Source organism: Lissotriton vulgaris, chromosome 6 (genome assembly GCF_964263255.1).
Source record: "Lissotriton vulgaris chromosome 6, aLisVul1.2, whole genome shotgun sequence".
Lineage (NCBI taxonomy): Eukaryota > Metazoa > Chordata > Amphibia > Caudata > Salamandridae > Lissotriton > Lissotriton vulgaris.
The window spans coordinates 95,195,269-95,220,834 of NC_141694.1; the positions used below are offsets into that span (position 1 = coordinate 95,195,269).

The window sequence follows — 25,566 nt, forward strand, 5'->3', positions numbered from 1 at the left end:
GACGCGTAGACCTCGCGTCTCACTCGCGTATTTTGATAGGGTAACTCCTCCTCAAAGCCGCGCTCCTATTGGCTGTCACTTTGATTGCGCGCCTATCAGGAGTCATGTGAGGCGCTCGTTCCGGGTCTGCCAACGTCGCCAAGGAGACGGGGATAAACAGACGGGGATAAACAAAAGCAGATAACAAAGACAAGGGTTTGACTCGTGCTAAACATGCACGATAGCGGTCAATATAAGTAATATGCACTGGTGGTGAAATAGCATTAAATTCTTGAATCAGAACAAGTATTAAAGGGCTGCAGCGTATCTGATTAAGAATTACAGGTATTAAGGACAAATGGGTGAGCATTGAAAGGTGTAAAATATCTACTTAGAATGTATGATTATAAATAATCGAAATCAGTCTAAATAGTAGGTGCTAGTGGTCTCATAGCGCTCTATGCCTTAAACATATAGAGACATTCATAAACTACTGCCTGTCTCATCAAAACTCAATGGTGATTGAGCAGAGGTGGAAATTAGACTAACAGCATAGCAGTAAAACCCTGGCCTGTTTGTTGGAGTACAGGTGTATATGGCCTTGAAAGGCCCATGGTTCACTTGCTCGGTCGAGGGCCTCAGGGCATAGTATCTTACTTTCAGATGGACTGGAGTACTACTCTCCTTCCGCCTCTATGTAACTCAAGCAGTGTAGTATTGATCAGAGAAATGGCAAGAGGGTGTTTGTATTACAGAGAGGACCACGGGATTTCATCATTAAGTCCCTCTTTGTGTGTCTTCAATTTAAGGACCCATCTCTGTTCTTTTTTCAGCAGATAATTAGCCACGTCTGTGGTGTGTGCGGGAATGAACGGCTGTTCAAGGACAGTCCATTGAAATTCTGTGGCTTGGTGTTTCGCTTCTAGGAAGTGGGCAGTTAGTTTGGTGGCTTGTCTAGCACAACGGATCGTGCTCTTGTGCTCCGATATCCGTGTGCGGACCTTCCTTGTTGTCATGCCCACGTATCTATAGCCACAAGGACAGGTGATAAGATAAATCACGTGGTCGCTGTTGCAGTTGGTGAACTTAACTTGCTTCCACGGTCTGGTGGTTCCTATATCTATTTCCAGCGATCTCTTAGTTTGTGGACAGACCTGGCAATTCCCACAGGGATGATGCCCCTGAACAGGGGGAAGATTCCACAGTGTGCCCACAGCTCTGGGCATCTCCTCGCGTGGCCTAGTGTGAACCAATCTGTCCCTCAGATTAGGGCCCCTTTTGAAGGAGACAAGCGGGCGGGGAAGAGTAAGGCGCCCGGAGTTCAAAATTGGCCAGTGCTTCTTAACCGCCTTCTGGATGCCATTAGAAAGACTCCCAAAAGTATGGACAAAGGTGAGGCGATCTAGGTCCGGTTTGGGAGGTCTCGGTTCCAAAAGTGCTTCCCGGTTGTTGTTCTTAGCCCTTTTCATAGACCTCTTGACAAGTTGAGGGGGGTATTTGCGAGCCACAAGTTGCCTGCTTAGGTCTTCAGAATGTTTCTCAAAAGCTGTCTCTGTGGAACAGTTCCTCTGTAACCGTAAGAATTGACTGAACGGAAGGCTCTCCCTGAGTGCTCGTGGGTGGTTGCTATCGAACAACAGCAGGGAGTTCCTTGCGGTGGGCTTCCTGTACAACTCTGATTGTAGGCCATGTGGTCCTGCTGTTATAAGGAGATCCAGAAATGCCAGTTGTGTTCGACCGATCTCGATGGTAAATTTGAGATGATTATTTCTATTGTTGAGCCACCCCAAGAATTCAAGGCAGCTCTCACTCGACCCTCTCCACACGACGAAAACGTCGTCAATGTATCTCTTCCAGGTTCTCAATTTCTGAATAAAAGGATTGGTCTGGTTCAGTACATGACTCTGTTCAAAGGAATGGACGTACAGATTTGCCAGACTGGGGGCGTAAACACTCCCCATGCTGGTCCCTGAGGTTTGGAGGTAAACCTGATCCTCGAATTTAAAGAAGTTTTGCTTCATGGCCAGTGTGGCGCAGGCCATTATGAATGAGACAGGAGTGATGCTGTTAAGCTCCCTGGACTCTAGAAGTTGGTGTATTACGTCCAGTGTCTCATCCTGTGGGATGGAGGTATAGAGTGCCTCAACATCAAATGAAACTAAGAGGTCAGTTTCTCTATCAAACTCTAAGTTGGGTAGCAATCTGAGAAGGTCGGTGGTGTCCTTTAAGTAAGTGGGCATTTCCTGCACCATAGGTCTCAAGAAATGGTCCACAAAAGTGGAGAGGGGTTCAAGGGCCGACCCTATCCCGGAAATGATGGGGCGCCCCGGGGGGGGGGGTCTTTGCTCCTTGTGAACCTTGGGTAAGGTGTAAAAGTAAGGCATCCTGGGGTGCTCACTGCAGAGATACTTGGCCTCGGCTGGAGTAACCATCCCTCAGTGGTTCACAAGGAGCAAAGACCCCCCCCCGGGCGCCCCATCATTTCCGGGATAGGGTCGGCCCTTGAACCCCTCTCCACTTTTGTGGACCATTTCTTGAGACCTTCAGAGGCTCAACTCGAGGAGGGGATGGAGGGACAGGACAGAGTTTAAGCTACAAAGTTTTTTTTGGGGGGGGGGGGGAGTGGGCGATAGACCTCACCAATCTGATCACGACGCAGTTGGTCCCATTGACCCTGGGGATAGTCGGATGGATATTGGGGGGGGGATGGTGGGTGGGGTGATTTGGGGTTGGGGTTCTGTGACAGTTGAGTGGCAAAACAAGAATGCATCAGACATCATGAAATTGCAGAAACAAGAACAGTGTTGAGGGGGAAGATAGTTCGCTGAGGGACTGACCTTTGTACTTCACCGTGATGGCTATACCTAATTCAGAAGTGTATTCGATCCTCTCCTGGAATGTGAATGGCATGGGGAATAACGTTAAAAGAGCGTTGGTATCAGCATACTTTAAGAGATTGAAACCAGATGTAATTCTCCTACAGGAGACTCACTTAAAGGGCACACAGTGTGGGTTCCTGGGTCGAGGGGCGTACAAATCATTGGCCCATGCTGGATTCTCTACCGGGGCGAGGGAGTGGCAATCCTTGTTAGGAAAAACCCACCCTTTAGACTACAACGCACCTGGACTGACCCTTGTGGCACATATGTAGCGGTCAAGGGAGTGTGGAACAGAAGGCATATCACCTTTATTAGTGTATGCGCACCACCCTAGCTCCAGAGGCAAACGATGGAGAAACTCGCAGCAATTTTATTAGAGGCGGGCTCCGACACACATATTATTGGGGGCGACTTTAATGATGTGATGGACCCTACAAGTGACCGCACGACTGTCCCAACGGGAGACCCCAAGGAGACGCCGCTTAAATGGTTTGTAGATACACTAGCACTCATGGATATATGGCGAAGGCAACATCCCCAGAGTAGAGTCTACTCCTTTTATTCAGGGGCCCACAAAGCTTTTTCAAGGATTGATTACATATTTGCCCCAGTGGGAGAAGTAGGAGAGATACGTAAGGTAGAATATTTAGCAAGGGGTCTCTCATGTCAAACGACCGGACGGGGAATGGAAATTGAACCCTTGGGACCTCAAAGATACTCAGGTGGCTAGCGAACGCAGGGTTGACACTGAGTTGTATTTTAGAGAGAACATAGGGTCAGTGGACTCTGCCATCACATTGTGGGAGGCATACAACCTGTATTGCGTGATAGGGAACAAAATATAATAGCCCATAAAAAGCGGAAAGAGGAGGAGGAAATCTCCGGGTTGGAATCTCGAATGCTGCAGCTTGAATCACTGGCAAGTAAGGGTAACGATCCCTTATTGCTCCGCAGCATATTTTGCGCTGGCTAAAAGAGATGCACAACACGCGATACAAGCCATGCACCAGCGTTTGTATGATATAGGAGACAAAACAGGTAGACTGCTAGCGTGGCTTAGCAAAAAAGAGCTGGATAGCAGGTGGGTTTCTCGGATTTAGACAGAGGACGGCCTAACTCATATAACTCATGTTGCAATAGCTAACGCTTTTGCAGACTATATCGAGGCCTATTATATGCAACGCAAGCTAGCTGAGCCGTCACAGATACAGGTATATCTCCGAACTCTACAGCTCCCCAAATTAACAGATAGCGACTAAAAAACACTAGACAAGAAGATTACAACTGAAGAAATAATGGCAGCCATTGGTCAGTTGAAGACTGGGAAGGCCCCAGGGCCTAATGGACTACCTCCGGAATTTTTCAAGCAACACGCAACGCTCTTTGGGCCGCACCTCCTCCACTTATACTTGGAGGCCCAAGAGATAGGAAGTCTCCCAAGAGACTTGCGGACAGCCATGATCGCTGTAATCCCAAAAAAGGACATACCACCACAGGTGTGTAGCTCCTATCGCCCTATCTCTCTCATAAACGTAGAGACCAAGATATTAGGCAGAATTCTAGCAAACAGGCTTGCAGTAGTGATCCCTGGGCTCATTCATAGTGACCAATCTGGCTTCATGCCTAAATGGTCGACGAGACTTAACTTGAGGAGGTTGCATAACTGGTTGGAGGTGGCAAATAAACGAGAAGAGCCACATCTCCTCCTGTCACTGGATGCGGAAAAGGCATTTGACACTGCGCTGGCCCTTTCTTATGTCTGCACTAGAGGAGTTTGGATTTGGTCCGGAGTTTCGGCACTGAATTGCCGTACTTTACGAAAAACCCATGGCGAGGATCAGAGTCAATGGGGTGGTGTCAAGGGACTTCCATATAGGTAGGGGCACTTGACAGGGATGTCCACTATCCCCCCTACTTTTTGCATTAGTGCTGGAACCACTAGCCTGTGCGATTAGAATGCACAAGGATATAACAGGGTTTCAAAGAGGAGAGAACGATGGGACTGACAAACGCATATCCCTTTATGGGGATGACATATTAATGTATGTCACAAAACCCGGAATTGGACTCCCCGCAATCATGGACAGTTGTGAAAACTATGGTGCACATGCCGGATATAAAATCAATTGGGGGAAGACGTTTTTATACCCAGTAGATAAGAGCGGCTCTTACCCAGTCGGCCCAAGCCGACTCCAACTGGCGCGAGAGGGCATAAAATACCTAGGGATCTATGTTACAACGGATAAGGCACGGGCATTGGATCATAACCTTTACTCGGTGCTTCGGGAATTTCGTGCAGACGTGGATAGATGGAGGACCTTACTGCTGACACTGTTAGGCAGGGCAGCACTGTATAAAATGATAGTGCTCCCTAAATTCCTTTACGTATTACAAAACACCTATCAATTAATATCAGCAGAGGTGTTTAAGTAAATTGATGACACATTTCGGACATTTCTCTGGGATCGGAAACTACAGAGTGTTGCACTGGCGACGCCACAAAAAATCAATAAACTGGAGGAATCTCTCTGCCGGATCTTCGGGCATATTACTGGGCGGCCCATTTAGTGGTGATAAATGAATGGCAGTACATGGATAAAGATCATCCCACATATGCACTTGAACACTCATAATTCATTCAGCGTCCGCACACACATTACATATGTGGAGGGAAGGGCACAGCACAGCTCCTGACTGCGACGAGGATTGTTGTAACAGCAGGGAAACAGGCTGAACGACAAATGAAATGGGATGGCAGGGTCACCAGAGAAACGCCACTCTGGGTGGGAAATAGGCTCCGAGAAATCACGAATTTGCGAGGTTTCCAACAATGGGACCTGCTAGGCATTTCACAACTTAAGGACGTACTGCACCGTAAAGAGCTGGTCACTTTCTCACACCCTCAGGCTGAATATGATATGAACGCAACCCAACACTACAAGTACCTGCAACAGGCCCATGCATGGCGGGCGCAACACATAGACACCACTGACATTCCTAAATACGCGCCCTTAGAGGGATGACTCTTGATGGGGGAGTTAGAGGATAAAACGGTCTCATGGACATACAGAATGATCATTAATAATAAGCCAGATACGTTAAAGAAGCTACGGGCGACATGGGAGTCGAAATTGGTAGAGATGGAGAACTTAGATTGGGAAATGGCGCTAATGCATCCTCGAGAGGTGGCCATTAAATCACGGCTTAGATTGATTAAATTCAAATATCTGCACAGAGTGTACTATGACAGGGCACGACTGCATCGTATGGGGAGGGCGGAGACACCTGATTGTTTGCGCTGTAGATCGTCTGAAAGTACATTCTTCCATACAATATGGGACTGCTCCAAGATCTAGCTGTACTGGGCTACACTGTTGGAGGAACTAGGGAATATTCTGGAAGGGACGGTTCTGCTTAATCCCCAGTTTGTACTGCTAGGAATATCCACTGAAATTGACCTCCCCAAGCCACAGTTAATCTTACTCCAATTGGGATTGGTGGTGGCGAAACGTGACTTGGTTAAGGCATAGGGGGCGGAGACGATTCCATCCCTGGTTGAATGGAAAAAGAGTATGGACATGTATATGCTGGGGGAAAAGACGACTTATAAAGCAAGTGGCTGCCCCAAAAAGTTTTGGAAAATATGGAAGCCATGGCTGGAATACTATGGACTCACACTCTCTGTCTCACAATAATCTCCTAGGGTGGGTAGGCAGATGAAGGAGGTGGAGGGGCCTACATAGGATGTACTGGTGTATACTGCGACCAACTGAATGTCCACCACTGTTATTTGAATATGATACAGATGTCGAACTGAATATGTCAATATGTTTTGCCTCTTGAAGAAGGTTTTCATATTGCAATTAAGAAAATGCCAATAAAAATATATTTAAAAAAAAATCATACCAAATACTGAAACGGAATTACTTACCTGTTTTAAGTTGAGACCCCAGTGCTGGACCTAGGAGCCCAGTACTGGATTACAAAAGTAACGAGATCGTACTTTAACTGTATCATGAATTTTCTCCCATTGGATAACATTGCCACTTTTTCATCTGAAAAGTTTCTAAGTGTGAACTTTTAAAATAGCTTTATATTCCTTAAAAATCACTGCAATAACAAAAACGTTTTTACTAAACTGTTTTCAGCTTAGATCCCAGGACTGAATCTAGGATCCAGTCCTGGAACTACCAGAGTAATCTACAAAGTAATCAGCTGTATTTATTAAAAAAAAACATTAAGCTCAATGCTACATTGTGTTTAGAATTGTGTTGCCTACTGCAACCCCTGTACCTATTGTGTTTACAAAATGTTTTGCCTTTCTGCAAAGTACTCATCTGAGACCTCTCATATTGAGAAGAGTATATTTTGATACCTGTTGGTTCTAAAAATAAAACAACTATATATTTGATATAAAAACAATTGGCCTGGAGTTCAGTCTTTGAATGTGTGAAACCTTTTGCTGGCTGAGTGGGTACAACAAATGCTTTACACTGTGCTCTGGTACTGCCTTACTGCTCGACCAAGCTACCACTTTAGAGAGTAAGGTCACACCTGGCTTTAACCTCTGTTATACCTCTGGGGTTGGTGGACTCTATACACATTGTACCTTATCTTGGTCCAGTATATATAGAGACACTTTTTCACACTGCGTAGCCTTTCCAGGATTGCAGTTTAGTCTGAAAAATAAAAACATGGTACAAATGTTTTGAAACTAATGCTGACAGTCCCCATATATTATATCTTGCTGTGTATTACTAACAAGTGCTGTGCCAGATGCCAAATGTTTTTTCGAGTGCAGGCTACTGCACTCGAAAGAACTACTGTAAAGAAGATAGATTTGTTTTAAAGTGACCCAGTACTGAAACCTTACAAGGAATGAGAAACTATTGTCTGACTTAGTGTGGCTGCAGGTAAACTGCGTTTTTGGTTCTAAAAATTGTGGCAGAAAAAATCTCAAACTGATATTGTTGTGAGAGGTATAAAATAGAAACTGTTTGGTTTTCAATCATTTTTAATTGTTAATGTTCTTATTATATCTTTTTTTATTCTAGTTTCTATATGTTAGGGGCAGCAGAGTCATCTTTGAAGCAGGATTTCTACAGCATGAAGATTCTTGTTGACAGAATTCATAAGTGCGCTTTTGTGAACCTGCGATTCATTCCAGACTTTAGGCTCCTGACCGTGATCCATATCCTTTGTACCAGTTTTATAATTGCTACATTTGGCTACTCAGTATATATTAGAGTGGTCCTAGTGTATTGGTGGCTTTCACATAGAGGGGAAAAAAATAAACACATCAGAAAAATGACATTTAAAGTATTAAATGAGGGAAAATGCAATAATATTCAACCATTGTTATTTAATCACATTGAAGATGAGCATCTTATGCAGAGAATAAATCATAGGGAAACCTAACAAGGTAACAGAACTCACATGGGTAGTGCCCAGAGAAGAAGGGGGGAGGGAGTGCAAGATGGTTGGTGGAGGTAAAGAAAGTTTGTGGTGGTGACAAAGTATCACAAGCAATTCTGGTATATATTGTTCATATACCGGATGGTCAAAGTACACATACTAAATACATATTTGCCATATAACACATGAGAAACAATGAGAAGTGCCCAACCCTCAATTCTTGAAATAGTAATTATTTGAAAAATTATTTAGAAAAGATCAAGTGTAAATCAATAACACCTGAAAAGGTAGTTTTATTTATACCCATTGATCATATTTTTGTTTTTTATGAAATTTCTTTTAGCAACAGAAAAAGATACACTTTAACAATCATCACAATAACTGAACAACTCATACAAAATTCAAAAGAAAAACAATCAATACAAGACAGGAAAACACAGAGCAATACACATTAACACATCAGTTCATAAATGTTTACAAATTAATTCCTGTTTTCATGACAACCAAAGCCAAGTGAAAGACAAGAGCACAAACTGTGTTTTCTTTTTTGACAGAGACACTTAATGATATAGATTGGCTCTTGCAGAATGCCGACGCGTTTCATGTTCGAATGACACGTTTTCGAACCCTCATCAGGGCTTTGTTAGTTGTCTGTGTGAAACATAAAACAACAATAAAACTTTATTGAAAGCCAAGTTGTCTAGTGGCTGTCTCTCATAATCGGTAGAGTTATAAGGAATTGTACCTGTATGTATCAGGCTCCTTAGATTTCAATGGTGGACCTGGGGGACTGCACTTGGGTTTTTTTGGTTCTAAAATGAATGGAGCATACACTGTTTGAGAATTTTTGGTGGTATGTTCTCATATCGAAAGGGTAACATGTTGTCATTGAATGCCACCTACCTCTGCGTGCACCGTCCGGCGCCTCTTAGAGGGAGGAGGTTGTGGTCGCTATTCTGGGAATCCTAATTAAGAAAACGACAGACTAGTATTGTGCGATCATATTTAGCTTTTCAGAGAATGAGGAATAATTTTTAAGTGACCCCGTACCTTGCGTCTTGATCCTAGGATGGAAAGACGGTTCCAATCTGTGGCAATGAATTACGTGGTTATCTGCGACCTGGAAAATCAGAACAGTTTTAAGTACCAATATTGGTGCGTGTAACTCAGTAATGTCGACATGATTTTCCATCAGACGGACTCGAGCCTACCTGGATTGAGGGTGTTTGTCTATTACCCAGGCGTTTGTCCGTAAAGCTTTTTAAAGTTCCTCCGTAGTTCGTGGCGCGTTGTGTGAAAAAATAATGAAGCATGATTGCGGGGACCGCGAGTGATTGTTTTCGGAATTGACGTGCGAGCAAGCGGAGCTTGTTCTTACCTGCAGCAGGGCGATCAATGTCCCCAGTGTGAGGCTTCCTGTCGAATGCCTGACATATCGCGGGGGCCATCTTTGTCTAATTTAAACACGAGTGTGATTTGCGTCCCAAGGCATTCTGGGACGTGTAGTCCCATACATTGTACTGAAGGCGCTGAATGTTCACTGGAGGATTACTGCGATGCCATACCTAGTGTGTTTATGGGTTGGTGCAATGCTAATTGGATGCACTAAATGATGAGACATGCAAACGCCATTATTTGGAACTGAATTTTGGAAATCATATGTATAGAACGGAAGTGTCCACCTTATTTGTATAAAGGGGGACTTTATTCAAGACAGGGGGGGGGGTTATTCAAAGAAAGCTATTGTTGAAAACGAAGTTTAAATCCTTGATAATTCAGACATACTATTCAAACCTGTGAGTGTGCTATTAAATTTGAGGATTAGATAGGCTTCCTTTTGTAGTAACGCCTTATCGACATCTGCTGGGCGCTGTACTGTACCAATTGTGAAAAGTACTGACCATTTAAACTCCAGTTCAGTATGGGATTTCTCCATAAAGTGTTCGACCATGGGAGCAGTTAGAACTTTCCTTTTTATTCGAGACCTATGCTGACTGATGCGTAGGTTGACTTGCTGGTTCGTTTTCCCAATATAGATCTTTTGACATGGGCACAAAATGACATATATAAAGTTTTTGGTCTTGCAGTTAGAGAAGCCAGAATGCTTCCACTTGATCCCCTGGTGTTCAAATTCATTACCTTCAATTGTGCTGGAACACGCCACACAATTGCCGCATCTGTGATGCCCATCAATTGGTTTCATGTTCCAGCAAGACAAAATGTCATGTTTAGGTTTTGGCAGTGCTACATCAGCCCTAATGATTTGTTGTCCGATGCTTTTGTTCTTTTTGTATGCAAAGATGGGGCGGGGAAAGGGACATTCCAGCCCGTCTAGTAAATGCCAATTTTTGAGAATTGTTTGTCTCATTTTGTGCGTGTCAGGACCAAATGTGGTCACACACACCAAACGGTCAAGTTCTTTCTTTTCTTTTGTTTGCAACAAACACTCCCTTGGCGTAAAACGTGCTCGCCATATGTCATTTTGTGCCCATGTCAAAAGATCTATATTGGGAAAACGAACCAGCAAATCAACCTACGCATCAGTCAGCATAGGTCTCGAATAAAAAGGAAAGTTCTAACTGCTCCCATGGTCGAACACTTTATGGAGAAATCCCATACTGAACTGGAGTTTAAATGGTCAGTACTTTTCACAATTGGTACAGTACAGCGCCCAGCAGATGTCGATAAGGCGTTACTACAAAAGGAAGCCTATCTAATCCTCAAATTTAATAGCACACTCACAGGTTTGAATAGTATGTCTGAATTATCAAGGATTTAAACTTCGTTTTCGACAATAGCTTTCTTTGAATAAACCCCCCCCCTGGCTTGAATAAATTCCCCCTTTATACAAATAAGGTGGACACTTCCGTTCTATACATATGATTTCCAAAATTCAGTTCCAAATAATGGCGTTTGCATGTCTCATCATTTAGTGCATCCAATTAGCATTGCACCAACCCATAAACACACTAGGTATGACATCGCAGTAATCCTCCAGTAAACATTCAGCGCCTTCAGTACAATGTATGGGACTACACGTCCCAGAATGCCTTGGGACGCAAATCACACTTGCGTTTAAATTAGACAAAGATGGCCCCCGCGAATGTCAGGCATTCGTCAGGAAGCCTCACACTGGGGACATTGATCGCCCTGCTGCAGGTAAGAACAAGCGCCGCTTGCTCGCTCGTCAATTCCGAAAACAATCACTTGCGGTCCCCGCAATCATGCTTCATTATTTTTTCACACAGCGCGCCACGAACTACGGAGGAACTTTAAAAAGCTTTACGGACAAACGCCTGGGTAATAGACACACGCCCTCAATCCAGGTAGGCTTGAGTCCGTCTGATGGAAAATCATGTCGACATTACTGAGCTACACGCACCAGTATTGGTACTTAAAACTGTTCCGATTTTCCAGGTAGGAGATAACCACGTAATTCATTGCCACAGATTGGAACCGTCTTTCCATCCTAGGATCAAGACGCAAGGTACGGGGTCACTTAAAAATTATTCCTCATTCTCTGAAAAGCTAAATATGATCGCACAATACTAGTCTGTCGTTTTCTTAATTAGGATTCCCAGAATAGTGACCACATCCTCCTTCCTCTATGAGGCGCCGGATGGTGCACGCAGAGGTAGGTAGCATTCAATGACAACATGTTACCCTTTCAATATGAGAACATACCACCAAAAATTCTCAAACAGTGTATGCTCCATTCATTTTATAACCAAAAAAACCCAAGTGCCATCCCCCAGGTCCACCATTGAAATCTAAGGAGCCTGATACATACAGGTACAATTCCTTATAACTCTACCGATTATGAGAGACAGCCACTAGACAACTTGGCTTTCAATAAAGTTTTATTGTTGTTTTATGTTTCACACAGACAACTAACAAAGCCCTGATGAGGGTTCGAAAACGTGTCATTCGAACCTGAATCACGTCGGCATTCTGCAAGAGCCAATCGTATCATTAAGTGTCTCTGTCAAAAAAGAAAACACAGTTTGTGCTCTTGTCTTTCACTTAGGTTTGGTTGTCATGAAAACAGGAATTAATTTGTAAACATTTATGAACTGATGTGTTAACCCCTTCCATGCTGGGCCATTTCCGCCGCTGTGCGGTAAACAAAAGAACAGGGTGGGGCCGTGACGAACCCCAGCCGTCATCAGCACACGAGCGCCGCAGAGCGTGACGGCTGGGGTTCGTCACCAGCATGGAAGGGGTTAATGTGTATTGCTCTGTGTTTTCCTGTGTTGTATTGATTGTTTTTCTTTTGAATTTTGTATGAGTTGTTCAGTTATTGTGATGATTGTTAAAGTGTATCTTTTTCTGTTGCTAAAAGAAATTTCATAAAAAACAAAAATATGATCAATGGGTATAAATAAAACTACCTTTTCAGGTGTTATTGATTTACACTTGATCTTTTCTAAATAATTTTTCAAATAATTACTATTTCAAGAATTGAGGGTTGGGCACTTCTCATTGTTTCTTATAGTATTACGGTCCAGCCCCCCCTCAGTCCCGCTACGGACCTGACTTTTTTGGTTGTTTCAATATAACACATGAGGTCACAGTCTATTTATTACTGTCGATTAGGTATTGGCAAGTGTTCTAAAGTCGACGTTTCAACCCCTTTTGTTTGTAGGTATCTTGAACCTTACTTGCGGCGTCTTCCTCAGGACAAGTGAGAAGTGGTACGGGTTGGGGGAACCAAAAGAGAAAAGGATGGTGTGTCATTACCTACCTATAACCTGAAAAAATAAAAACAAAGTCCCAAAACGGAGGGCAAGATTACTGAATATTACCATGCGTGCTGGGGTGGGGGGGTCTCTCACAAATCAATCGTGGAGCAGGGAGGCTCCGTGGCTCTCCTAGGCACAGTGTAGGGTAGGAGTGAGGCGTCACATGTGTGTTAAAGGCGACGGTTAGCCAAACTAATAGGCATGGAAGAAAGGCCACAATCTGATTTAAAAAAGACTGCTAAGCACTTACTTAATGTACGTATGTAGGGTACAAAGGTCCAATCTTATCAAAGGATTTCTTCTCTGACGGGCAGGATAGTCCCGAAATTCTATGGAAATGTTGTCAAGCCTGAATCAATCAGGGGTGGCACGTGGAATAAATCTAAGGAGGAGAGGAGAAACCAGTGCATATGTCCGGAACGGCATGGGGTTAGTTGTAAAACTGGTGAAATAAACTATCGCTGGTGGCCGGCGTAAGTCAGACCGGCTCAAGTGTTAAACATGCCTCGCAATAGTGTGGTCTTACAGCATAGAGCGAGAAAGAAATTCCATATCTCTTTCTTTCTCGCTCTATGCCGTATGACCACACTATTGCGATGCATGTTTAACACTTGAGCCACCAATACACTGGGACCACTCTAATATATACTGTCTAGCCCCCAGGTCCCAGTGACTCCGGGTTTACCCTTTTCCTGTAACAACATTTGGCTACTCAACAAGAGATTTGTTTTGTAATCTTGATCTTTTAGGACAGTTTCTTTAAATGTGTGGAAAGTAGGAAGGAGGAAACTACTATCAACATGTTTCAGTATATACATGATACACATTGAGCAGCTAAAGCTAATGTGTCATGGTCATCAACTTTATTATACTTGTATTTGTTGATTCCCACTTTCATTCACAAAGAGGTTTTTGAATCTAGTGGTGATGTCAAACATGCACAACCCATTATTCCATGCATGTTTTTAATGTTTCCCCTACAGAGCATCTTCTTTTTTTGGTACTGAGTCTCTAGCTACAGCAGAAGGTAGCTGCTCAGATGTTAAGGTTTGCTCTCAGCTGTCAACTGCTTCTCAGTGAGAATGCCAATTCATTGTGTGTGTGTGTCTGTCTGTCTGTCTGACTCTCAGTGTGGTGTTTAATGCATTCTGTGTGGATGAGCCTAGAATCAAATGTTATAATACTCTCTACTCTTCAGAATATGGACTGCTTATCATTCCTGGGATTTTTCATCCCACCTTTGAAGCTGACTGATGGGAGGAGCAATCACTCTACCCAGCTGTGTTCCCACCAATGTTGCAGTGACAGTTTGTTTAGAAAGTTTTATGGTTTCAATGGTTTTATTCTAGAAAACAAAGCAAACAGCTGGGTTGGTAGCTTCAATAGCATACAGACCTATACTTGGACGCTCTATGAATCCACAGGGCGTAGGGAAAACGGAATGGAAGCATAGAGGTAGAGGAGGCCCAGAGCAACAAGGCACTATAAGTCTACCATATCAAAAACAATGTAGCTGTTTTGTGCCAGGCTCTGAAGGCAAAAAGCTGCTCATGTCTCCCCTCCCCCAGCCTATCTGTCTAAATATCAGGTTAGAAGAAAACCAGGCAACAGCAGCCCAGCTGTTGAGTTTGATTAGATAACATTGTACCCCTCTGCACTGTCTTTCTTTATAATTTGCAGTGTTTGTCTTGTCATCATTGTAGCAGAGCTCAAGTCCGCCAAGATGTGGATTTTCATTTGGTTAAAACTTGGGTAATTCAATTCAGCTTCTGCTCTAGTTACCACTTCACAAGTTGTGGGGGTTCCACACGGCAACTAGTTCTGCTTTTCGTTGAAACACATGACACAGCCACTATTCTGTCTCTGCTTACGAAGCCCCTTATATCTGTCACAATATAATGGTGCAACTTATTCTGTAGAGCATTAGCACTGGAGGCTGGGTGAATTCCTGATTTCAACGCCCTCACCTTGTGTCCCAGGTTTGAAGTACCGGGTTCCAACTGAAGTACCGGGTTTTTAAGAACCCGGCGGTGCCAGGTAGAACACCCAAAGACTTAGAGTCCTTCCTGTTTCAGACTACAGAAACACAGAGTCTTCTTGGTGAAGTCAAAGATCGTATTTATTGGCTGCAGCCAGTAACAGGTATCCTAGAAGTACAACAGCATGAAGCGCATGTATGTTCTCAGTAGACTGCTCAAAATTACAAAGCCAGTCTTCTCCTTATATACAAAATAATATGCTTCAGGCAAACATTCCTTGTTTTACGGTAAACCATTCACATATTTTTGCTACAAAGGAAAAGCAGAGTCATGATGACAAGCCCACATTTCAGTTTGTCCAGTCCATAATCAATTACCCGGCAAGGCCCAGAACTTTCATCAGATATTGGCGGACCCCTAACAAAAATGGGCACCTCCTCCTCGTAAAACAGGTCATAAAGAAGAAACGGGGACAGGTGTGTGTGAGATTAGGCATGGTTTGGGTGTGGTGATTGGTTTATGATATGTTGTGCCTTGATTCTGATCTCGCTCGGCCACTGGGAAAGGAACTGCCCGAACAGGTTTGGCTTCAGGCAGTGGAGTTAGCTTGCCCAGGTCACAGCGGAGTCAGCAAAGGTGTACGTGTCCTTGAGGTTGGTTTCGGCCTTAGTCATTGCCTTATGTGAGGGCAATCACAAAATGGCTGCCGAATCACAAAATGGAACCCGTGGGTTCCGGACGAAAAATCCGATTTCAGGGTGATTCCGTCACTCGAATATGACGGAAATGCTTGTGCATACTATTCGAACAATTACCGGTCTGCTGATACCAAAATTGTCATGATACGACGATGTTTTTGACACGGGTCCAGAATTTTCAGTACCACAAACCCTCCTTTTGCCCTTACATAGGCAATAACCTATACTCACGCTAATCTGAGTCCAGGTCTATATTCATAAAGTCATTGAGATGTTGCTGTAGCATCATCCTATTACTTAGCTCGTTTCTTGATACAGGTTTCCTTATACACGATGTAGCACAGAGGCCACATATTGCAGGAGCACATTGTATACATAGACAGAGCAGGAAAAGAATGGCTAAGATCATCCCAATGACTATCAGAATCTTCCATCCCCAGGCCGATATCAGTTCCCAGAACCACCCCATCAAAGACCAGTCTCCCTTATCCAGGTGAATGGATTCGGAGATCTTTTGCAGTTTGGAAATGGCCTGGTATACTGTCGGAGCGTTGTCGGGGATGAAAATGCAGCAACTTGATTGGATCACTTTACACACCCCACCTCGGTCTGCAAGTATGACGTCTAATGCGACCCTGTTCTGAAGAGTCATAAGGCGATCCGACTGGAGCTCAGCAGTCAAATTACTAAGGGCACCGGCTGTTTCGATGACAGTGGATTCAACCACTCTTGTCAATTGCCTTATGTTCCTGCTGTTCACCATAGGCCCCCAAAACGGCAGAAAACCTTTTACAAAATCACCAAATTCTTGTCCGGCAGTGTCATCTTTACTGATGACACCTCTAACTATCCTAGTCCTATGGTAATCCGTCGTGGCCGTGTAGGTGGGGGGGAAACAAGAATGAGACAAAACATGTGCCCGAGAAGTCAGGGGGCAACCATGTATAGGCTCTATCATGGCAGATGAAATAGGTACCCTTAGCTGCTAGGAACGAGGGGGAATTTCGCGATGCAAAAACATATGTTTCAGTGCAGACGCTCTTCCCCAGCTGAGCTCGTGGATTTTTGCCATTACCTTGCAGACACAGGTGACCCTGATGGGGTAAAATCCAAATCGAGGAGGATCTCTTTGCTCGCTGGTTCTCACTCAAAGCAACTCCATATTTTGTTATGTTCCATCTAACATACGCTTGCAACTCATCCCTAGGAATCGTTCTGTACGAGTCAATTGTTCTGCTCATATTTGCAATTCCTACTACCAAAGCTTTGTTGCTTGAGTTACTCTTCGTGGAACGTGGGGGGTATGGTTTGATGGCGAATATGAACATTGTCTGAAATGCCCATAAAGAACCATTGTAACTGAATGGTAAGACCAAGTATGGGATACCCTTATCTGGAGTATGCGGCATGAGACCACACACCCAGCAGTTAGTTGTGTTTACTACTAATTGGTGTTGGTGTAACAGCTGAACGAAAGAGTTATTTAAAAACTCTAATCTTCTAGAGGACTCATGTTCAGGCAGAGGGTGAAAAGAATGCGAGGAAACAGTAGGAGGAGGTGCGGGCTGTGTAGTGGGTACAAATGTCACATGAAAAGTGAATAGAGCATATCCTATTAAAAACATCATGACACCAAGCAACATGAAAGTACACAATATCAAAGATCTTTTCTTCGTCATATATATACACAATTCGCCTTTAAAGTTCGTTTGTTTGGCAGGTCTCTCTAATTTGCTGCCCGCGGCGGTAGGGTGTTCTATTCTAAAGAGTGCTTCTGTCAGTCCAGGGCAACTCCCTTAGGCTGACCAGAACTGTCGACCTAACGTCTTCAGCTGCACTCCAAAGACTTGGGCAACCGCGACCCTAGCAGCAAAACCGGATGGCGGTTCGAAAAACAAAAATAAGCAAGTTTCTCAGACGAGAGAGCTGCACAATCAAAAAGTAAAAATAATTTTTTTATTTGTCCATAGTCATAGTTCTCGGCCTCAAATTGTAACGGTTTCTTCCAGGTGCTGTCTGGTTTTGGAATAAGAGTTCAGGCTCTGTAGTGTTCAATCAAATTGACGGAGGCACAGCTTCTTGCAAAATATTGTCGCTTACCTGTTCAGAAATTGTTCCTTTTACACGTGCATCGCTAAAAGGTAGAAAGCGCGGCACAATCTGAGTTTCAGAGTCAGCGATGCCCTCCTGGACCCTACGGTCGTACGGAAGAGGTAGTGGGACCCTCTTACAATGAATGCCGTTTATCCAATGTTTCTTTCCTTCCACTCTAACAGCTGATCTTGTCGAGAGAAGGACTAGATGAGGGCCGGTCCACCGGGGCTGGTCGTTCTTTGTTCGCTGAAAATTTTTCACTAGCATCCAGGATCGATCGGATGCCCTGGAGCTTCAGTGGCCTGAGGTAGAGTGTCGTGGACCTGTTGGTGTAAAACACGCAATTTAGCCGTCAATTCATACAGATAATCAAGCAACACGAGGTATTCAATTTCGCTAAACCTTGTTGGTCTTGGCACGCCCCAAATATTCTCCGAGCGGCCAAACACAACCTCATACGGACTCAAACCCATTCGGGAATGTACAGTCATTCTTGTGGACAGGAGAGCTAGGGGCAAGGCATCTGGCCATTGTAAACCAGAGCTAGCTTGGATTTTGGCCAATTTCAATTTAAGGGTGCCGTTATAGCATTCTACTAAACCAGCTGATTGGGGTGATTTACAGCGTGGAACTTTTGTTGAATGCCTAGCCCTTCACACACTTTCTTCATCACTCGACCCACAAATTCACTCCCATTATCACTCCAGACCATTCTCGGCATTCCAAATCTGGGGAAGAATTCCTTGACAATGGCTTTAGCTGTGGATAATGCAGTATTATCCTTTAAGAGATATGCTTCCACCCATCTTGAAAAGGCACAAACAACAACGAGTACGTATTTCAAATTGTTGCACCTCTCCATGTGGATGAAATCTAGCTGCAAAACCTCGAACGGATACGTTGGAGGCGCAAAATGACCAGCTGGAGTTGGGGTTCCCCTGCCAGGATTGTATTTCAGACAAACCATACAATTCTTGACCACATTCTCTGCACACTTGGGTATTCCAGCATTTTGCCATACCGGGGCCAACAACTTACAGATCCCTTTCACACTGATATGGGCCATTCCATGAGCCATTGTCACCACTGCAAGCACATACGCATCAGGTAGCAACCATCGCTGATGCTCAATTCAACCCAACATCCATTTGCATCCAATTTATCCGTAATTTCTCTCCACACACTCAATTCTTTCTCTGTAGCTTCAGCTTGAATGGACTTCACACTCTCAATCGTATCTTCACACATACCAACGTCACCAACCCATCGTGCAGGGCCTGCAACATACATTCGACTCATTCCGTCCCTTGCAGTTTCTTTCACGACTTCATCCGCAAACGCATTTCCGCGACCAACATCATCAGTAACCTTTTTGTGAGCACTGCATTTCACAATCGCAACTTGTAACGGCAAGGTCAGTGACTCGAGCAGCTCATTCACCAATTGACCATGCTGGATCTTAGCACCATGTGAAGTCAGGAACCCACGTTCTTTCCACAATCGTCCAAAACTGTGAACCACACCAAATGCATACTGGCTGTCCGTGTGCACATTCACTCGTTTTCCTTTCGCCAACACACACGCTCTTGTAAGTGCAATCAACTCTGCTGCTTGCGCTGAATTGTGTGGGATGCGTGCAGCTTCAACAATCGTATGCAAAGTCGTCACAGCGTATGCTGCAGTCGTATCACCATTCGGCAACTTGAAACACGAACCATCAACCCACAAAGTACCATCACATTCTGGAAGAGGAATATCTCTAAGGTCTATCCTCCCTTTTGTTTCTTCTTCTGTCCTGAAACAGGAATCATGCTTTTCAACCTCATCTGTCTCTACTGGAATCGGCAATAACGTGGCTGGATTCAGGGTATTGCACCTCTTAATGTGCACATGACTCACTAACAGTGTCAGCTCATAACCCGACAGTCGAGCACTAGTTAAGTGATGTGTCTTTGTTCTGTTTAACAGACTGTCCACTGCATGCGGGACCATCACAATTAGCATGTTATTCATCACTAACCCAGCAGACTGTTGAATAGAAACATCTGCTGCCGCAGTGGCTCTCAAGCAACTCGGCAACGCCTTAGCTACCGCATCTAAAGTCGACGAAAAATACGAGCATGGACGTTGCTTGTCCCCAAAAGACTGTGTCAACACTGACAATGCACAACCTTCCTTCTCATGGACATACAATGTAAAGGGCTTACTGTAGTCAGGGGTACCCAACACAGGAGCCGAACACAATGCATCACGCAATTCGGAAAAACTTTTCTGACACTCTTCAGACCATGGAATGGGATTAGGTGTATCTTTACAATTTAATGCAACCAAAGGTTTGGCCAATAAGGAAAAATTTGGTATCCATTGTGAGAAGTTGGTCTGATATGCAGTGCTCACTATTCTAGTGATCACTATGTATCAGTCCAAACAACCCTTATTGATGATTGGTTGTAAGTCAACCGTAGACCAGCTATCCTAGTAGCATGGACAAGAGCAGTCTTTAGGCTAAACTCTAGAGGGCGTGTTAAGCCAGCTGTTATACCATCACATATACCCCTTGAACACCAAGTGAAAGGACACCACACAAGTTATGAAAATAAAAGTATATTTATTTAGAACACAACAGCCCTGGACTCTTTATGAGGACAGGGCGCTGAGCACAATACAAAGCTCTTATGAAAATACTGAAAGTCGCACAATTTACACAAATGCCCGAGGGCACGAAAAACCATGTACTCTAAAAGTGGAATGCGAAATTACTAGCAGGTAAGTACTACGCTAATAGGCTTTAGGATCGCTAGGACTGGGCTACTGAACCTTCAGATTACTAGCAGGAGGCCTAGGGAGATCGGGTGCAGAGTGTGCACTCTCACGCGGGATGCGGGACAAAGTCTATGGATGCTAGATTTCGTAAAGTTAGTGTTATCGGACGAATCTGACTAGGTAGAGCTGAAACGAAAAAGGATCTGGACCCTTGGATAGTGAGGCTATGCTGGAGCACCGAAATGCTGAGGTTACCTAGCCCAGGGGCTGCGGCTGCATAGGTCTGGAAAGACGCCGGGAATCCTCGTTGCAGTCTATGGAGCCTGAAAGAAGAAGTTACTGGCAGGCAACCAGTGAAGAGATTCGGAGGGATCCAAGCCTGGATCGATGATGGAGGATACCTGTAAGCAGAGGGGACCAAGTTCTGAATCACTAGCCAGTGATTAGATGGGCACCAGGATGGCACCGGATGGAGTCACCTCGACCAGGTGATTGGGCGACGCTGGGCTCTGCAGTCTCACGGACCAGGAGGCGTTGTTGGCAACCAGGATGGAGGTGCGAGCTCTCCCACGAAGGTATCTGCTGTTGACGTCGCTGGACCCAGGATTGGGGCAACAAGTCTTGGCAAATGCAAGCCCACAAGGTGGACTCAAAATGGCGTCTGGAGTGGACCAGGAGGGTCCGGGGTGCTCCTCTGCTGGAGGGGAGCAAGGGCAGTCTGGGGCAACCAGACCAGCGGTGTTGTCGTCGTGGTGCGTCGTCAAGAGGGCCACAAGCCAGCAGGCAAGTAGCCGGACAACGCGGTGAGCAGCAAAGAGCAGAAGGGCCCCACGCAGATCTGGTGGATGCTGGGGGGCTGGACTTCGGTGCTGGAGCTGCTCAGGGTTAGGGCCTCTCAAACCCCAAAGCACTCACTCGAGGATCCCTCGGCGGTCGTGCTGGATAAGCGTCGTGCAGTTCTGAAGATGGCCGGTCCCTCGAGGTCTCGTCGCACCCACGGATCTCAGCTGAGCTGACGATGTGGGTAGAGGTCAGAGGTGCCAGGGAAGCCGGGTCTCGTCGTGCTGGTCGGTCGGATTCCGTAGGAAGGACGTGCAGCAAACCGCAGTGTTCTTAGATGGTGCCTGCGGGTGCAGGGTGACTACTCCTTAGTCACAAGGGAGAAATCTTGAGAAGAAGTCTTGAGTTCCTTTCGTAGAAAGTAGTTTCAGGATTCAAAGATGATCTAATTTGGAAGGGGGCCCGCTCCTATCTTTATACTAGGAAAAGGAGCTGGCACGCGACTAGGTCCTGCCCATGGGTGGGACCAGGAAGGGGGGTGGTTACACCCCTCTCCCATGCCGGACTTTCCCCAGCTCAGGGGCTGGTGTGCCCCTGGAACTGGTTCTAGCCGGCAGATGCATAGTGAGCACCGGGGTGCCACTTGCAGTCACCTTCCTCTAAAGCCCTGCCTACCCAGGATACACAAAACCCTGTCTGCTAGCACCGCCCCTGACAGGAAACCCTTTGTCCAAGCCTCCCTCGCTGGAAGGACTCCCAGCAGCAGGAGGTCAGACTTGTGTCTGTGGTGGCAGCATCCATTTTGTGATGCTGAGGCTTGAGTTAACTTTAACCGGGGTTCACAGTTACATACATGTCGTGTCCCTCTAGAAGGGTGGAATGCTAACCCCGTCACCAGAATTGGCGAGGGGTTAGTATTCCAATTCGTATGAAACCTTACTCGACATGTTTTGATAAAGCGATACCAGGGTTGGCATATAACCGCGAGGAATATAATGCACTTAAGAGTATATGGTATGCGTTATCATGGAACAGCTATTAGGACTTGGTTCCGCAAGCTGCAAACGGGCTCAGCTCATGCCAGAGCACCATCTCACACGATTCTAAGCACTCTGAGTTCAGGATTGTCAAGGCCTGCCATAGGAGTGACTGATAGGAAATCGGGTGTCCATTTTAGGGTTAGATATAGGTATACTATATCTAAAGCAATGGTTGATTACACCACCTTGCCCCAGCTGTCGTGCAGCCAGTTGTGTCAGATTTGGATGGCCAGCCAGGGGTGGCATAATACATGCTGCAGCCCCTGGTAGCCCTGGGTACACCTATGCCCTGAGTTACAGGGTCTGATAAGGTGGCCCAGTACCAATTGGTATATGCACCTACGGTACATGGAATCCATTTTACAGAGAGAGCAGTAGGCCTGGGGCCCTGAATAGCAGGGTCCCAGGTCAACTAAGTCGGAAAACCAGCAAAACACCAGGCAAAAAGTTGGGGGCAACCATAGTCAGGTATCCACCCTCCTACATCCATTGCCTACAATATGATGTAATGCCAATGAAAGCACGTAACTTCTCTGTGTGTCCTTGGCACACTCAATTTTGCAATTGCCTGAATTCTTTCTGGGGTCAGTTTCCTTCCCTCCTTCGATAAGAGGTGACCTAAGTAGGTCACTTCTTGTCGACAATATTGCAACTTTGATAGAGACACTTTGTGATGTAGATCACACAAATGACGCAACAATGACATTGTGGCTTCCTTACAAATCTCCTCAGTATCTGCAGCGATTAGCAAATCGTCGACGTACTGAATAAGAGTAGCGCCGTCAGGTAAAACAATCGTGTCAAGCTGTGTTTTCAATGCCTGACTGTATATCGATGGACTTTCACAGTAGCCTTGAGGAGCGTGTTTGAAGCGGAAGCTTTGGCCTCCTAAACTGAAACCAAAAATATCCCTGCTCTCCTCGGCAATCGGGATGCTGAAGAAAGCATTCTTCAAGTCAATCACCGAGAGCCAAGTCGCGGAAGCTGGAATCATAGTCAATAGGGCAGTGATATCAGGGACAACGGGAAATTGTGGCACGACTATTTTATTAACCTCCCTAAGATCAATCACAAACCTGTACACAGGTGGCTGGGAAGGTTCAGTACGTTTCAAAACAGGCAGAACAGGACTCGACTATTACAAACGTTGCCCCTTGTCTCTTCAATTACATCCTTTTCAATCAGATCGTAAATGATCGCTAACAACGCCTCTTCTCCTTCACTAGAGATCTTTTATTGGGGAATGTGCTGCATTCTAACATTGGCTTTCAATGTTACAACATATGGCGGTATTTCCAAAAGACCCACATCATTAGGACCAGTAGCTCAAAGAATATCCGGGAGAGAAGACAATTCTGTCGGAAGTTTATCCTTCGACAAATACATCGGAGAAACTACTTTCTTACCCAGTGTAAGTTGTACTCCCGAAGGAGAACAGTACAAAGTAGCATACAATCTTTTCAACAGATCCAATCCCAACAAGTTTTCACCACAACCTGTTGTAAGAATAAGGGGTGCTTCAAATTCACAAGGTCCAACAGAAAGAGACATAGGACAAGAAATCGGGTTCCTAACTGGGGCGCCAGAAAAACCTACTGAAAAATTCATTTCGCCAGACAAAGGTGCGCCAGGGAGTTTTGAGTGCATTATAGAACTCTTTGTAGCACCAGTATCCAACAGAAAAGGTTCTGACACACCTGATGTAATCACCTCAACATAAGGTCCACTCTGATCTACTGGAACTGAAACAACTCCCTCTCTTTGTCCAAGGCTGTCCTAGCAATCATTACCTCCCATATTGTCATCTTCAGCATAGTAGTCATCAGCATAGTACTGAGCCATTCTACCAGACGCGGTATTCTGCTGGTCAAAACTATTCATTGAATTCTGAGGCAGGAAGGAACGTGTGTTCTGGGGGAAATTTTCACGCCCCCTACCTCTAGGAGCTTGTTGAACACGTCGACCTCTCGCATCAGAAGTACCATTCGTGCGCTGTAACAAAACCGGACAACTACTCTTGAAATGACCCTCTTCTTTGCAATACGCACACTGATTGGGTCCATACGGTAAACGTTGTTGAGGAAATTCGTTTCTTTGCGAGTTCCTCGAATACTGCTGAGGTTGCTGATAATCGTGTTGACTATTAGTACGGGGTGGATAAGCTTGCTGTAGGAGGACTTTAGTCTTCAATTCCTTATTTTTCTTATCCGCTTTCTCTAACTCATCCTTGCGCCTATTCTCATAGTACTGGGCCGTAGCTAAAATCTGCGCTGACGTGGAAACAGCCCAAACACTCTCAGAATCCTTCAACTTATTGCACAATTCAGGGAGCAAATTATGCACAAATTTGTCGACAAACAATCTCTGGCCACCCTCGGTAGCCATATCCTGACCACTATGATCTACAAAAGTCTCTTCAAACCGTGTGAAGAAATCGGACACAGTCTCATCTTTCTTCTGCTTACATGCAGACAACTTGTCCCAGTTAACACGCAATTCGGGCATCAAAGTCTTCATATACGTAATAATTCTACCAGGGAGTTCAGCAATCAAATCATCAGGCTTAGCGCCGCCTACTTGCCCGTTGTCGACATTTCTAAGATTAACCCACGTTTCACCCAATTCCTGTGCATGATCTGTGTGACGAATCTTACTCCAAATAGGTTGTGGAACAACATTTCCAAACAACATGTCGATGTCCGCCAAATTCACAATACACGAACCCACAGTCTGAGTCAACTCTTTATAGTACCCTGCTGGATTTTTGCGCGGGTCAGGCAAAGACTGCTTAATAGCTAAGACTTCAGCGCGTTTCCAGGGGACATGCACCCATACACGCTGAAAATGAGCCTGTACAGCTGGCGGAACATTACCTGGACCAGCAGCAACTGCTTCCTTCCACACCGGAAGGACCTCTCTAATTGGATATTGTCGTGCTTTTCTCCTATCTGATGAGTCAGACTCAAACAAATGCTCAGAAGGAGTGTCACTGCAGAACGACAAGATAGTCGCAACTGCTCTTCCAACATCCTGGGGACCCACAATGGACCCTTTCGCAAACTCCGAACGCACAAAATACAACTAATTGGGAGCTTTACCTACTTCTGCATCCCACATTGTCTCAAAAACGTAATTGCTTCGGTTCTTCCCATTGAAGAAAGACATCCATAACACCTTTCAAATCATACTGAGAAGCA

At 45.0% G+C, this 25,566-nt stretch overlaps 1 protein-coding gene across 2 annotated transcripts in view; it reads left to right on the forward strand.

Annotated features, from left to right (window-relative positions):
- The window catches only part of LOC147706850 (exportin-5-like), a 2,308,032-nt gene that overhangs the window by 1,315,837 nt on the left and 966,629 nt on the right, over window positions 1–25,566 (forward strand). For both annotated transcript variants that reach the window (XM_086926017.1, XM_086926018.1), the window contains exon 23: window positions 7,913–8,049. In XM_086926017.1, the coding sequence (XP_086782143.1) occupies window positions 7,913–8,049 (137 nt within the window). The remainder of the gene's footprint in view (window positions 1–7,912; window positions 8,050–25,566) is intronic.